At 31.3% G+C, this 16,937-nt stretch overlaps 2 protein-coding genes across 4 annotated transcripts in view; one reads left to right on the top strand and one right to left on the bottom strand.

The window, feature by feature from the left end:
* The window catches only part of Ac76E (adenylate cyclase type 2 Ac76E), a 201,706-nt gene that overhangs the window by 97,262 nt on the left and 87,507 nt on the right, over window positions 1-16,937 (top strand). The window lies entirely within an intron of this gene.
* The window catches only part of LOC142978208 (uncharacterized), a 54,919-nt gene that overhangs the window by 5,592 nt on the left and 32,390 nt on the right, over window positions 1-16,937 (bottom strand). For all 3 annotated transcript variants that reach the window (XM_076122542.1, XM_076122543.1, XM_076122539.1), the window contains exons 2-3: window positions 14,835-14,964; window positions 956-1,092 (exon numbers count right to left, since the gene is read on the bottom strand). In XM_076122542.1, the coding sequence (XP_075978657.1) occupies window positions 956-1,092; window positions 14,835-14,964 (267 nt within the window). The remainder of the gene's footprint in view (window positions 1-955; window positions 1,093-14,834; window positions 14,965-16,937) is intronic.

The following is a 16,937-nucleotide window of genomic DNA, read 5'->3' as shown; positions in this document are numbered from 1 at the left end:
ATATTATTACTACTTTAGAGTTTATGAGTCTCTGGCTAGGAGTGGCAATATTTATAATTTATGTTATTATTTAAATTGCATTATTACAAGCTTAGGTATTAATAAAACAATGATTTATATTTAAAATAAATGTCGGTATTATAACACTCATATAATTCATGGAAAAATACGTCTGTCATAGCGGATTTCATACGCGTTAGATCAGATACCTATAAGTATTTTTCCGTACCTACTCCATAGATGGCAGTAATTTAAAGTTAAAGGATTTATTTACAACAAGAATGTGTTTTCGATGCTTACTGAATGGTGAAACAGATGACACAATACAACAGCCATGTGTGTGCTTTTCTTTTTTTTATTGTGATTGTTTTCCGAACTCATAAAACAAAAATGCCTCGTCTAAAATGCTAAATTCGTCGCGTCAAAGCGGCACCTGTAAGGCCTAGCGCACGTGAGCTCATATTGAGAGTGATTAAGATTCACCGAAGCTCTTTGTAGTGATATTAACGTGAGGAACGTCGTACAGAAGCCTTGAGCTTTGAATAGAGGAACTATAGGGAGCTAGCTAGACCTAGCTTTTTATGTGAGGGATATAGTGAAGTGACCTGATGCATGGAATATGAACTCATTTGTTTTGTGTTCAAAAAGCTCTTGGATTTCTGTTTGCTTGATTGTTTAAATAGATATTCAAATCTTTAATTAACAATTGTAAAATAACCGTGCTTAAAAAGTTTTTAAAGTACAAATAAATGTAATGTCCATATACTCGTAATTGCAGGTATCAAAAATTTCTTCTATTCACGTTATAGGTTGATCAAATCTGGATATAATTTTGCATGGCACTCAATAGCTTATGTTTTAGAGAAAATCAGACCACTTTTCCAAATTTAAAGCAATGAAGGCAGCACTATGGCATAAAATGGAGTAGTAACAAAAAATTGCAAAGGCAAATTACCTGTAAAGGCTCTAAACAAATGCTGCACTCTGAGAATCTGGACAGCACTTCATCGCAGTTAGGACACGAGCATTGTGCCGCGTGGCCTTCTTCTGTCGCCTCCAGGGATGTTTGCTGCACCAGGGAGAGGGATTTGTCTGTGAACAAAAGAAAAAATACGTAAATAAGGTAGTCAGAGAATTATGCTGCAGTAGAAGGCTTTGTAGTATCATTTTAATGGGAGCTATCACAGTGTTAATGTGTTTTAGAAACAGTAACAAGTTTTGAAAGTTAACATTCTGATTTGTTGAATAATTAATTGATTTAAATTCGATTCTTTCAGAAGAATAAGCTGTTGAATACAATATAACTATAACCATTTCTGCGTACCGAAATAAAAAATTGGAAAGTTTTTATTGAAAAATCAAGTAGCATTTAAAGTGAGTAGAGGTCATATTTCAGACATCGTACTTAGGAAACCAATTTGTTTCTTTCAAAGAGTTCCCTAATAAAACATAACCAACTTTCTGTGATGTTTAAGTTACGTACCAATAAACTTGTCACCAACAACAATTTAATAACCCTACAATCCACCCCCAAAATACTTAATACAATAATAAAATATTGCACAACGTAATTACAGAATTAAAACGATATTTATATCATTCCCAATACATTTAGCCTCGTTACTGTCAGTACACGTATTGTATTGAACTTGACTGTACAACGGTTTACATAACGATAGCCTATCTTTATTGCTTTAATGCTATTATTAGCTATCGGCTTATAAATGCAATGGTTATAGTGCGTTTGTATGTAGTTTTATTGAGCACTAGCTGACCCGCGCAACTTCGCTTGCGTCACATAAGAGAGAATGGGTCAGAATTTTCCATGTTTTTGTAACATATTTTACTGTTACTCTGCTCCTATTGGTCGTAGCGTGATGATATAAAGTATGCTTTTTTTTCACGAAAATATTCTCATAATTATTTATATCTCATAATATAACGAAGTCGCGCTAAGGCATATCCGCCATTAAAACAGTTGCCATGACAACGGAGTTTTGTTAATTTAATGTCATTAAAATATTGATTATTCGCGACTTCGTTCGCCACCTGAATTTTCCCGGGAAATGCGTCATTTTCCCGGGGTAAAAAGTAGCCTATGTCCTTTCTCGGGTATCAAAATATCTCCATACCAAATTTCATGCAAATTGGTTCAGTAGTTTAGGCGTGATTGAGTAGCAGACAGACAGACAGACAGACAGACAGACAGACAGACAGACAGACAGACAGACAGACAGACAGACAGACAGACAGACAGACAGACAGACAGACAGACAGACAGACAGAGTTACTTTCGCATTTATAATATTAGTATGGATTACTTTGTTTTAGTTCGTATGGAAAGATTTTCCTTGATCTTATAATTTCTTATGATAATAAGCGTTAGGATAACGTAAATTATTTTGTAAAATTTGAATAAGAATATTCCAGAATCGATAATAGTTTTTGAATGTGAATCATGTAATAATAAAATCTTAATTTGATTTATAAAATACTTAAAAACATTTTAGAGACAGCGGAAAATTTAAACTACAAACTAATGGTTGAAAATAAGGTGCACTCAAAGTTTTAATTCTTCCAGAAGAAAATGGCTCATAAGACACTACAATCGTAGAAACGCTATAAAGTTGGGAGCTATCTTTACGATTTCCACTGCGCTTTATGAATAATCTACAATTTATACAAAATTACATCACATTTCTAATGCCAGGGTTTATTCTCTTATCTATTTCATCATACCTGCAATCTACATTTAAGTACGTAAGTACATATCATTCGATGCACCGATATTATCAACTACTATTGTTGGAACAAAACCTAGTATTTACAATATTATCTATTAAGCATATAACTACTACACTCTTAGTAAAGTGGTTTTATAATTGCAATATGACGTCTATTTATTTAATTACTGGTTGATATTGTTACTAGAATTTACTATGAACTCGTGGATTTTATTGTGTTCGTTGTACGATAAGTGAGGTTAAGTAATGTTAATAAGGTTAGATTTTTGATAAACGATCTTTTAGAATCATTTCCAACAATATTTATTTTCTTAGCAAAACAAATCAGTCTGTATTCACAATAATGACTCAAACAATCTTCTAATGAAACTTAAATGACTATCCACACACATCTACATACATTAGTGTATTAAAACCTTACACTACATTATCCGTGACCGAGGAATCGAACCTGAAAACAGAAGTCGTATACAAACAATACACAATAGAGCTAGTCAAAGACAATCAAAACAAAATAGTTTATTTCATTACTTAATCTGCATTTACCTGTTATGTTTACCGATAAAGATATTTTCATTTCCTGCGATAAGTCATTTAAATATAAATGTTATTTAATTCCGATATTGTTATCTTACTTCCTTTTTGTTCATGGTATTGTTTATCATTTGTTTTGGCGTCTACCTATTATCGACAATTGATAAGGTTTCGATGAAATGCATTTTGAGTGTGATAAGGCCCTGAATTTACAGACAAATGTAGGTCAGTATTTTACTGAAACTGAACTAAGCCGAATGAGGTATTTTTACTGGATTTTATAGCTTTTAAATAACAGCCTTTGAAATGTGTTAGATGATCGATTAGTAACGAAAATGTAGTACCAGAATGAAAAAAAAAGCTGAAACATTTTTGAAGCAATTGCGAAAAGGGTGATGTTGAATTCATTTTATCCATAATACACCTACATATCTATGTAATATATCGACGTAAAATTATTTACGCATTAATATTATCTCCGTATAAATACAACAAATATTAGTTCCTTGAACAGCATTATATCTGAATTATTAATAAATTATTATTTTATGTAAAGTTGGAAGTTACAACTCAATCACAATCGGCTAAGCAGTAAAATATACTGATTTATTAGTTACCTATATTATGTGTGTGCTTTGTGTATGTGCTTCTGTCCAGATGTGTGTGCAAGTGTGTATGTGCGTTAGCATTTGTGTGCAAACGTCTGTGTGTAAAAGTTTGTGTGTTTGTGTGTGCATGTTAAGTAATACTCAAAGATAATGATTTTATAATCTAAGTTAAATGGTCCGTTGTTGACAAAACAATTGAAAGATAATTTGCAAGGACATTTTGTATTACGTAGTTTCAAGTTTTGAATTGTTGGAGTGTTATGAAACTTAGAATCGTTATCCTTACAGATTACAGAGGTCGGCAGTCGCTTTATTGATAAGTAAAATAATAATAAAAATTCTCGGGTTGAGTATAATAATTTACTGACAATTTTTTTTCTGGTTAAAGGAATTTTCAATCCTTTAGAGCAGAACTTTTATGTGAAATATTTTATGATACTTCTATATACAAGAATAACCTTGACCTTCTATAAATATGAAATAACTGGATATTACTGTGCGGATTTACTCAGCCATCTCAAACTTTTCTTCTATAACCACATTTGATTGCATCAATAGCAAACAAAATTCACACATTCTTTAAAAAAATCTCAGCAGTCGCGTCTATTTGCTAAATTAGCACTCATTTGCCACAAAGAGAATATCGCAACGAGTGATGCAATATCTAACTATGTCGAGAGAAAGGCTGAACCCAGGCACTTTGAAGAAAATCTAGCTATTAAGAAATATACGAAGGCCTGTCTGCGATTTGGTATTATGATAAGTCAAGGATTTACTATTACTCGGTTGAATAGATGCTAATAGTGATTCTTACCGCTTTCGTATAGTACGTTAAGATTTAAATGTTAGATGCTGCAGTGGGAGTTGAGAGTAATTCGATTTTACGACTAGTGGTACTTTGTTTAATTGTATCTTTATTAAATAACATTAAGACATTGTGCTTAAGTGAATGAAGGATACTCTAAATAATCAATTTGATGTAACATTTAGTTTTCTTTCCTCTAGAGCTATGAAAAATATAAAATACTTAGCTAACATACATTTGTTAAATTCTATTATATTGAATATTAAAGAAAGCTAGAATTTCAAAACACTCTTATCAAGGTTCTTTACTTTCGAAAAACAATGCGTCAAGGTCGATCAATTTTACAAATAAACGGTAAGCCACCACGCGGTTCATTAATGAAAAAAAAAATTCAAATTTTCATATAAAAAATACTAAGACATTGGTCTATAAGGAACAAGGAAGACCTTATCTTTTGAGCTCAAATAATCTTGACAAATGGATTAAATGTGATAAGTAATCCGTGACATAAGAAAAGTAAACAATCAATTACTCATGACATAATCAGACTTATAACACCAATAAAATAAACTGCGTGACCTAATATTTACAAAGAATATTTAATACATAAATAACTGACCAATTCTACTGTCTTCTGATTGTCAAAAATAATTATTCTGACAATATTTCACCTTATTGTGGTATACTCGACCTCTATATACTATGAAAGACGTCAACCGAGCAATCTCGTTTCAAAAGACTATGAATTTATATCTTACACATAATTTCGAAAAGCCACAGCTTTGGCTTTTGAGTCTTATTTTGACTTATATAAAAAAAAATCCCAAAAACTAACTTTGAATATCTTAATAAGGTAATCAAAATAATAACACAGGTAACGTGTGATGTAAAAATTAACATAAAGTTATATAACATTGAGAAGGTCATGTATTTTATAATGGCTGTTATAAAGAAGTAATCGTGGCCACGTGTCGGCCTTCGCAACGAAACCTTTTGGCCGAAGTTAGTGATATATGAGGCTTTTACAAGGCTTTGTAGGCTTTTGACCTCAGGAAATATTTATATTTAGAAGATTAGATATAGATTATTATTATTATTTAGAGACTATAATTAAATATTAATTACTATATGTCAAGATGTATGGATGTGAATGAAGCAAGGGAAGTTTGTAGGGATCGATATAAGTTGCGTTCTTTCGTCGCTTTCTATGATAAAAATGTGTGATTTTATTTACTATTTATAGCTTGAAACGTAACTTATGTATGCCATGCGATTGGTGAAGAAATGCTGACCAATGATGAATCAACATTAGGTCAAGTATTCACAGATAATGATGACCGAAACCGTTAGAGTTTGTTTTATTAATTTGTACTAAAAATTAAGAATTATCGTATTAGGTACAACTTCAAAAGCTATACTATTCACTTCCCGTTAAAAAAATGTTGCTAAGAAACTTACATCGAAGTAATGTATTGTGTCTTTATACATACTTTAGACTGCCTCTGTGTCGTGGTCGGAAAAAGTACTATTTGTCTGTTCAAATTTTTGTTAGAATATTTCTCAATAGTACCCCGGACTTTGGTAATATGCTTGGTAAATGGCGTAATATTATGATGTATCTTTAAACAATATGAGTGTCAATATTTAACCTGCTATTAAATTGTTCGTACGCTATTGATATCTTGTAACGTGTCATACTCGTTCTAAATGACTGCAAATGCCTTTTTAAAAGTCATATCCATTACGTGTGCGGCCATCAAGGCTGGCTATCAATTACATAATAATGTATGCTTAGTGCCTTCACTAGGTCACTGCTTTTATTCATATAGCCTCCACTGTTACTCGTCGCCGTAGCGTGTTTCATTTTTATATTGCGGTAGATAAGGTTGAGGTATATTATATGTGATTATTTGTTTACGTTATTTGGAATATATATAGGAGAGATTATAATATATTTTAAATGTAAAATTATGTGTTTATTTTTAAAGCAGTGGTGGTTATTTGATTTTCTTTTAAGTTGATTTCAAACATATTATTATTTATTTTGATAGAAATGGTTGCATTTTTGCTAGGAAAACTATTAAATTACTGTATCGTTTTTTAATTATTAACCGACTAAAAAAGGGGAGTTGTTTTGTTTGTATTTAATAATTCAATATTCTTAGTTTCGTGTCTCGTTAAACCGATAGGCACATCGACTGCTTATCTTTCAAATCGGGTATTCTAATAAAAACCTGGATTCAATTTCCCACAAACAGTTCAAAAACCAAGTAAAGTACAAAAAAATCACAGTTACATTTCAATGTTATGCACAAAAAATATTGGAAACTGTTACAAATCAGTTTTTATCTAACTGTTGAAGCAAAATAACGTGATCTTTGAAAACCGTTCAGCGTTCAATTCAATTATGTTATGGATGATAAAAAATATGATCGAGGTCATGTATATGATTTGCGAATTACTATTTAAAAGTATACTTAAAAACGATAAAAACCTAATTGTTGCATTTGACAGAGAAATTTGTTTGATGAGTGATCTTTAAGATTTGCATTGCTTTTCATTCAAGTCGGTTCAGCGGTTTTGGCGTTGAAGCGTAACAGATAAAAAACTTTAACGCCTACAAATTATGATTTAAAAAACTTTGGCACTATTTTACTGACCAGCCCATTAGATCACACGTGTAGATAACTTGACTTAAATTAACAAGATACTAGTTAATTATTCATTCTGAGTATTCATACGTTTTAAAATTTATATTATTTTTTCGAGAACAGTCCTTATAGAGCCATTGATATATTAATCATACGACCAATGTTATTGTTTTGACACGGACATTCAACAATGCATTGTCCACCTTTTGATTGGTTGTTTAATATTCAAATTAAAATATTATGAGCCCAGTGATCTGTCTCTGTAATACATGTCAGTGTGTATTTAATTGTAGGTTGAAAGACGATAGCGAATGACTTCATATTGTCGTATTCGTATTGATATGCTATTTGGTATGAGGCTTAGGGATAGACTTTGTGATAGATAAAGTTATACCAGGCTTGTACACGTTGTCTTATGTCATTTGAAATATAGCCTACACCTTGCCAATTAATGTTTTCCAACTCGATTCAATAGTTTTGACATGTAAGAATGGCAAACAAACAAACAAACATGCATGCAAATGTGTCAACATTTCACTTTGGAATTTTATGCGATTGTAAAAGGATTTTCTTTGGTTCCAAAAAAGTAGTTCATAGAGTAATTAAAAACCACAAGCAAAAGTTTGTTGACAAAATAAAGTCAGCAGACACTTCGCGTATAAAATTTGCGTTCCTAGTATTTCGTACGAGATGTATCACCACAACTTTTTATGGTAAAAATAGTACTTTACTATGATTCAGCGTTTTCTATGAAAATGTAGGCGTTACATGAATACGGGATTTAACATTATGTATTTGTGTCAAGGTTGTGACGTCACATAGAATACTTGTATTAGTCACATACCGTTAGTGTAAGTTAGAGCAATCGAGCAAAATCACTTGAACTATCTTGAAAAGAATTTTGCAAAACGAAACTGAAACATTTTATGTAACCCATTTTTACAAATTGTCGTCTTATAATATCCTTCTATAGTTTTCAATATTTCAGCATAAATACGAAAAGTTGCAAGACTACTAATATTAAAAACTCAAAAGTTAATCATTAGGCAAATACTACAAAATAAATTTAGAAGAAATCTTGCACACTGTAAGTTTATATCCTGGATAGATACATAGTATATTACACACTTTTTATTTGATGAAGTCGACGCTCGTCGTAAATAAGGAAAAAGTTGTATTTTACTATATAGATATTAGTAATATTAAAGCTATAAGAAACCCAACTGTGAACGATCCGGGAATTCTTATTGAGTACTCGAGGTGTAAACATTATTGTAAATAATTGCATTTCAAAATAATATTGCATAGTTGCTGCTTTAAGTGCGTAAATCTTCAGATCTGTAGGTAACACTCAGATTTACTAAATTATCTATCTAAAAGTCTGAAATTTAAGACAGTGAATTTATTATGTATCGATTTTAGAATATTTTGGACAGTCTTATCCTTGATTTTAAAGATATTCTAGACGTTTTTATTAATATTTTTGATTAAAGCACATACATATATCATCACGTCATGCTTTATAATTCTTGCCTGCTAAAATACTCAGTAGTAAGACTCAGACAGTAAACAAAACCTTCCTGTTGATACTATGACACTTCCACATAACATTATCTACTAAGAAATTTGATGTAATCAAATTCTGCGAACGGAGATACAAATCTCATCGTCATTGATTACGTTATGACTCTGATTCACATACTATGACGTATGTACTATTAGACTTCAATTAGGATAAATTGAACTTTATTTTAGGGTAATAAAGTTTATATTTTGTTAAAGGATCAATGTCACTTGAGCCTTTTGTAATTTTGACAGTTGTTTTATATGAGAAATTATAATATGCCGTATTATAATTGCTGTAAGGGTGATATTGGCTTGTAGATTTGTTTTTGTATCTGGGGGCACGGAAGTGCCCCCGCAAGTCGAGCAAAAAAAAGTGGCACGGCCGTACCATCCTTTTCTCGAAGCAATTCGGGTTATTTTTGACACCCCTATAATTTCGTTGTGGATGAAACAAGAAGCCTGAATTTTCAGCAACTAATCAGTCATTGTATAAACACGGTATATTTAAAATTTCAGTCAATTTGAACCAGTAGTTTAAGAATGACAACTTGTTAAAGTTTCTGAATTTTGTCACTCACTGATTCACTGACTCACTGACTCACCGATCATCAAAAGTCTAAGGTACTTCTAGCAGACTTAGAAGCTTCAAATTTAGAATACAAATAGGGTTTAGTGTCTTAATCATGGGAAAAATTTAATATTTTCTAATTTCGGTTCAGTTTTCTAAATAAACTAACTGCAACAATAACTTTGTAATTCTATATAAATGTATAGGATTACAAGGTTACATTTGCAGTTAATGTATCATTATTACTGTAGAAAATAAAATAAATAAATAGGTGTAGATAGGTACCTACTATATGAGGCATAACGGGAGGGGGTATAGGGTGGGTAAGGGTGTTTAGCCCATGAAACTGAACAACATTCTCTTAGGAAAATATGTTGAATTATGAAAAAAAACGTCTTTACATACAAATTGGACTTATGTTCCCTCTACAAAAAGAAGTGAGATGCCATCAAAAACATTCTGTAAAATTCCCAAGTCTCGCCGTAAAAAGTTGTGAGATCGATATAATACCAAGTCGATTAATCTATTTAGTCTCTACTTAAAGGACCTTCTGTCTTAAGTTATTACGTATGTTATTATCATGCCAATTAAAAAAAAATACGTTTAAAACAAAATAGAACGACTTGGTCATCGCAAGAAAACACAAATTCGCCATTAACATTTCGGGAGCATTAGCTTCTCGTCGTGCTGTGTAGTGTGATACAAACTAATAATCAAATCATGCGATGGCCAGGTCGGTCTATTTGTTTTAAACGTATTTTTTTTTTAATTGGCATGATAATAACATACGTAATAACTTAAGACAGAAGGTCTTTTAAGTAGAGACTAAATAGATTAATCGACTTGGTATTATATCGATCTCACAACTTTTTACGGCGAGACTTGGGAATTTTACAGAATGTTTTTGATGGCATTTCAGTTTACATGCAACTGTAATCAATGATGATCTAAGTATATGTTTGTATTGAAGTCATCGGCTTTTTTATGAAATGTTGAAAAGTGTGATGAATATACTTTTTTTAGGTAAAGTGAGTATGTTTTATCAAGAATTAGTTGTGGATTTTTATTGTTTTGTTTATAGATTGCGATGTGAATAAGTTGTATGAGATTATTTTCGTAATGTTTTATTTTAGTCATCTATTTTAGAATATGATTAATGCCTACTACTTTATAGTATTATTTGTACGTAGTAATACCGAATATATTTAAAAAAATATATTAGTTCCATTAAAAGTTTACTAATTAAAGTTTTGTCAATATTTAAATGATCTTTTATTAAAAAGCATTTGAAAACGTTAATAAATTTCTAATACCGTCGATAAGTACTAAAAAGTGTGCTAAATTTGTTGACTAAATTAATATAATTTACGTGTAACGGATAAATTTCTTTATAAATTTCATTGATTCCATAGTTCACTAAACTATATTTTTAGTATGTTGCTATACCACGCTATGGGTCGATAAACTGCTATATATAAACGTGAATTTATAATTCACGGCTGTTATATTTTAATAGTTTAACAGCACGTTAATTTAAACTGTAAAAGCTATTTATAACTTTGTTATTGTTTCTGGGATAGTGTGAAATCTTGTAACGAAATATGGTATGGTGTCAAGTTCGTCACACATACTTATTTTAAATGGTTAATTTATATTTATTGGATAATTCACATAGTTATGTTATTGAATACTAATTTTGGTACCTGGAGGTTTGCAGACTAGTGTTTCGAGAACATTGTCGTCGTTTTGTAATTATAAAGCTAGTATGTGTTTTGTTTTAAATGTCACTGCTTAGTTATAAATTTAAAAAACCGTTAAATTGTAATCTAAACTTGTATTGTCAAAAGAGCAATGAATGCAATATTATAATATTAACAATAAACATTTAATAAAATCACAGTACAGTCTATATCGTGCATAGCTGACTAGCATTCACTGCAAAGGTGTTTGAACCGAGCGTCCGAATGACTTGTAAAAACCCATACAAAACAACACTATACTTGCATAACGTTTACAAGGTTAACTACTAGTTACGTATAAAAAAGAACCGTTTCTTTTCACATAATTGATGCTGTTTTTCCCCAACGGTTTGTGCGATATAGTCATAATAATGTCGTCATTTGTTTCGTGACGCCACACAGGTTATCCTCGGGGTGGGACTTCCACATTTCAAATGTGAATTGTGAAAACAGGTTTAGCAAAATTCCGAATGATTTTGAGAACTAAATATCCTAACAGGATAACCCAAAAACATTTTGATTAAGAATTGAACTTAGAACTTCCTTATTAGGACACGTTTTTACCGTTATTCTTAAATATTTTGAATACTTATGAATCACTTATAAACATAAAATTATGCCTTGTTTCTATGGGAGTATTCAAGGACTGTCAGGTTTGGTAGGTCTGGCTACATAGGGCAATATACTATAATAATCTTAATCTATCTTATTTGCTTCACATTCAAAGAGTTCTTCGCTCCAGACCAAAAATTGCAGTTATTACTTTTATTATCCTTATTAGTAACAAACTGTACTTATCACACTTCTATGAATTATGAATAACGTTGTATTATTTTTATTTTAATGTCAGTGACATTTTTAAACACGTGTTAAGATAGAATAGCACGTGAATGGTACTCACGTGCCATAATTTTGTCGTTTGATATCGGAATAGACACCGTTATCTCGAGTATTGGAGATTTTATCATATGAATATGTATTAATTTTATAGGTCACTTTTGAGTGAGTCTTTGTTGCCATGTGCTTGAATGAGTTCTAATTTATCCAAAACTGCTATTTCAAAATAATTATGAATACCTATTTAGTGTTTTAGTGTCAGGTTTAGTTTATAGGAAGTTAAGTGACCCCAAAATGTTTCCCAAATTAAACTGACCAGTAATGAACCTTTTTCTTTAATAAATATTTTGATAATCTAATGATTTGAATATAGAGGATGTTTGCCTGAGATTTAAAAAGTTTCTGTGCCGTATTTATATTATTATATTTAAAAGTAAATCACGACGTGCATAAAAATCATTCCAAAAATTAATTGACCAGACACTTTCACATTCGAGGTCAAACAAAAATAAAAATGATCGAAATATAACCAGCGTTAATAAATCAAATAAAGATAGTAATCACAACGACACGACCTCTAGTCCCGTTCATAGAAACGGAGATTATTGAACTGCGACGTCACTAGACGAAAGGAAAAAATATTACACGTACTGCATTGATTTGATACACGAACGCAATGCATTAATGTATAAACTCTCCACAAATGACTTGAATGTTTTGTTGAATGTTTGACCTTGAAAACCGTTGGTTACTTTTGAAGTAGTGTTAAAATTTGACTGTATTATGTTTTTATAACCTAGGTTGTTAAGTATTTGTGCCAGCTTTTACCGTTTTGGAGTAACTGTATTGGTAATATGTTATTATTATGTGTAGTAGAAGTAGCATACAATTATTATAGATTGTAATAATTATACGTGATCTGTATTTTGGTCCACAATTCCACCCCTTCGTCTGCTAAAGACTTGCATGTCCAATTTGGGTCCACTATTGCAAACATCAAAATTTACATAACAATTATCAATTACATAAAACCTGCAGTCACTTCATCAATCTAATCTATACTAATATTATAAAGCTGAAGAGTTTGTTTGTTTGTTTGAACGCGCTTATCTCAGGAACTACTGGTCCGATTTGAAAAATTCTTTCAGTGTTAGATAGTCCATTTATCGAGGAAGGTTATAGGCTATATATCGTCACGCTACTACCAATAGGAGCAGAGTACCAGTGGAAAATTTTGCAAAAACGGGGAAAATGTTGACCCATTCTCTCTTATGTGACGCAAGCGAAGTTGCGCGGGTCAGCTAGTAGTTAAAATACTCTTAAATTTCTAAACGAGTAACTGTGTATTTATTTGTAATTTGGACCTCATCGATTAATATGACCCTTTGGATCTCTTGGTACCGTTTAAAGTTTGGTCCTCTAAATTAATTTTGATTCATAAATTATTTTATTGAATGATCAAATTTCTCAGTATTAATGATCTCAGTTTCATGGTATTTTCTAAGCAGATGACCCACCGGATATAAAATATTAGTCACCATTATCAATGGGATGGTTTTACTTATTGTAAATTTATCGATAAATATTATAATAAATTATGGGAAACGTATCTGTCCGGTTTTTATTATATACCGCGCTATGAATAAATTAATAATGTTATATCGTGAGGGTCTTTACAAATACACAATACACGGATATGGAAAATACTAGGACCCGGAACAAATATCTCCGATTACAGATATAATATAGGCTTCTATTATGAATGTAAAATGTCTGTTTCTATAAAGCTCTCAGGACAAAATTGCTGACATTATCTTACTGCAATCGTAGATTGTCATAGGCTATTCCTTGCTAATTAAGAATAAGCTAATTTGCTAATATCTTCTAGTATCACAGAAAAAACGTAAACAGCTGCAGAACCTAAAGTTTCTTTAGTTTTTTGATGTCTAAAATAGCTCACTAAATTATGTTAAGATTTTATTTTGTGTAATCAAATTCAAGTTCACTAATTTTAATGTATTGAAATGAAAGCTTATTTCGTTTACGCACTCGTAATATTACAGGGTTAGCAAAAGCCTTACTTGTTCATACAAAAAAGGAGTCAAATGGACAACAACACAAAATTAGCATGTTCATTATTGACGCACTATTACCATATACAGCATTATACACTGTAACACAATCCGTATTAATAAAAAGAATGCGCAGAGATTGTTGTTTTAAACCAGACCTTGTTTTGTCTGAACGGTACACGCGTAGGCATCAAAATATATCGGGTTCTAATTATAATCTTTATAGTGTTAAGCAAAACATGTCAATCGTATTGCTTTTTATAATGCAAAACATCGAATGTATGGAATGTGTTCAGATTCTTACTTGTATGTAGGTACATATAAGCTTTTTCGAAAAAAATATGAAGCATAATATATTTAGTTTATATTTCTGTACATAATGTATATTGTCATGCAATTAATGAATTAACTTTCGAAATAATAGAACAAGGATATGGCTGTGGAACGACAACATCTGAATAAAATGGGAGGTCCCTGCCCAGCAATTATAAGAAGAAAAAAACGGATGTTTTTGGCGGGAATCATCTTAAGTAAAAACCAAATCAATTTTGATGACATCATGACGACGACGTCTCGTGATATAATAACTCGTCCATGACGTCATCGCATATCCGTATTCTCTCGTAGGTTATTAATATATAAATGTGAAAGGTATTTCTTCGTGTTTTTACCCGATTTTAAATCAATTTTAATTAAGAAAGGTAACATACCTTCAATTTCCACATTTTCGCTGCTAGAAGAATCTGAGGAGTCATCTTCAATCTTCTTTTCTGTGACGATTGTGACGCTGTTTTCACCGCAGTCGTTGGTGTGAGATCTTTTCTCTGTTACGGAGTGGAACTGCAAAGAAGAGAGCTATTATTAGATGGAGAAGTAAGAATAATAGAAGATAAATATAAACGACTAAGTACTATAAAATAATACAGTAATTAAATTATACAAAATATTTTTTTTGATAGAGTCATATTGCGGTGCTATAATTAGCAGAATCCTTTTCCTACTAATCCTTATTGGCTCAAGTGGTGGTCACGTTTTTAATAGTTTTGGATTTTAGAGAAATCTTTTTTATTCCGTATTTAACTGGTAATTGTATAGACTATACCTTTACTATCTAAATTGATGAAACATTGAACGTATTTTGTTATTTTTTTTACGGAACTACACAAATTTCACTACGCTTAAAAGAAAGTACAAAAGACAGCATAGAACAAAATTCCAGGTTGTAAATTAGAGTAGTCCGGCGTTATTGTTGTTTATGAGTGTCGTAATTAAGTAGAGTGGAGGCCATTGCCATGCCCTTATTATGACAATACCAAGCTTACTACTGTAATGAATCCATATTGTTCTTCCCCAAAGAAAATTCGGAATATATTGGTGAATATAAACAATCGAGAAGCGATCTTCGTGAGACCTTTGAGGTATTAGTACCTACCATATTTTGTAGCTATGGGCTTAGACAGAGGTGTAAGTAGCAACCGGAAAGGTTTTAAGTGTATTTTATTCGCGAAGATTGCACAATTAACTAAATTATTTTTTATTTTGGACTTTTTAATTAGTAGCCTTTCTAAGAATGTATAAAAACACGACGCATATATTTTCACTCTGTATTTTATGAGTCTGAAATCTTCATAAAAGGTAATGAATGCGTTACGATGCAGATGCAAAAAATACACTAAAACGCAATACTTTCTAAAACAGTTATCGCAAAAATATTCGCTGAATTAATGTTACAATCTTATGCAATGCATGCTAAATTGGCTATTCTGCATATTTGCAACATGCACTTTCTGTTCTTGAAGCCATGATTCACAGATAAAGTGATTTATTGAAGCGAAAATAGATGCAATCATAATTTAGAAGAGAAGAATTTTTTTTTTAAATATTGCTATTTTAGGAGTTAAAATGTCATGTTTGCGTGCCATATTTAGGATGTCAGAAGCAATGAGAATATTATCATATTAAGACCATTTTTAAAATCCTTTACAATTTTTACAATGCAACGTAAAACAACCTCTTAAAACAGTTCCCGACACAAGAATTTAGTAAGATCTAGTCATGTTTACTTCAATTTGAATCTTATTGACGTAAAAAAGTAATTACGTCGCTTGCTTCAGATTGATGATACACGGATGAATAAATTCCGGGTGTGTAATAATAGGAAGATTCTAACTCCTGCACTACAACGTACTATCCCTTTCTCGCGTAATGACTTTTTGTCGGACCTCTCGCTCGCACACTAGTCCAGGAGCTAGGTTTTGTTTACCTTATTTTAGTATACAAATAGATTGTGTAAACAATAATTTCCATAACTTCCTTATTATAGAGATATTTTATGCCATATTTTGTCAAGTAGTTAAATATAAATAAATACAGGTTGTTGTGTATTTATGGTAATTTTGAACAAACAATATAGATTTCTTTATTTAAGGAGTAAATCAACTAACAACTGGCTGGCATGTATGATGCCATGACTTACGAATGCGGGGCAAAAGAAGGAAGTTTTTTCTATCTAGGATAATTGGTGTTAGCTTTTCTGTTACACTTTCTCGTTAAAAAAGGTTGAACCAATTTAGATGAGATAGGACGAATTAATAGATCGTTTTATGAGAGACATAGAGACTGCTTTAAAACAAGTTCACCTTGTCAAATCTTGCCGTAAATATAAGATTTATTTAAACATATTGTAGTAATCGTGTAAATATTATAAAAATATGACACAAAGTAACCTAGTAACACGGTCAACTTTGTATTGCCAGTCTGAACAAACATTCAATACAAAACCATAACTTAATACAAAAGAACAGGTTTTAAAA

This window comes from Anticarsia gemmatalis, chromosome 14, assembly GCF_050436995.1.
Source record: "Anticarsia gemmatalis isolate Benzon Research Colony breed Stoneville strain chromosome 14, ilAntGemm2 primary, whole genome shotgun sequence".
In the NCBI taxonomy this organism is placed as follows: Eukaryota; Metazoa; Arthropoda; class Insecta; order Lepidoptera; family Erebidae; genus Anticarsia; species Anticarsia gemmatalis.
This window is presented reverse-complemented; position numbering and strand designations above follow the sequence as displayed.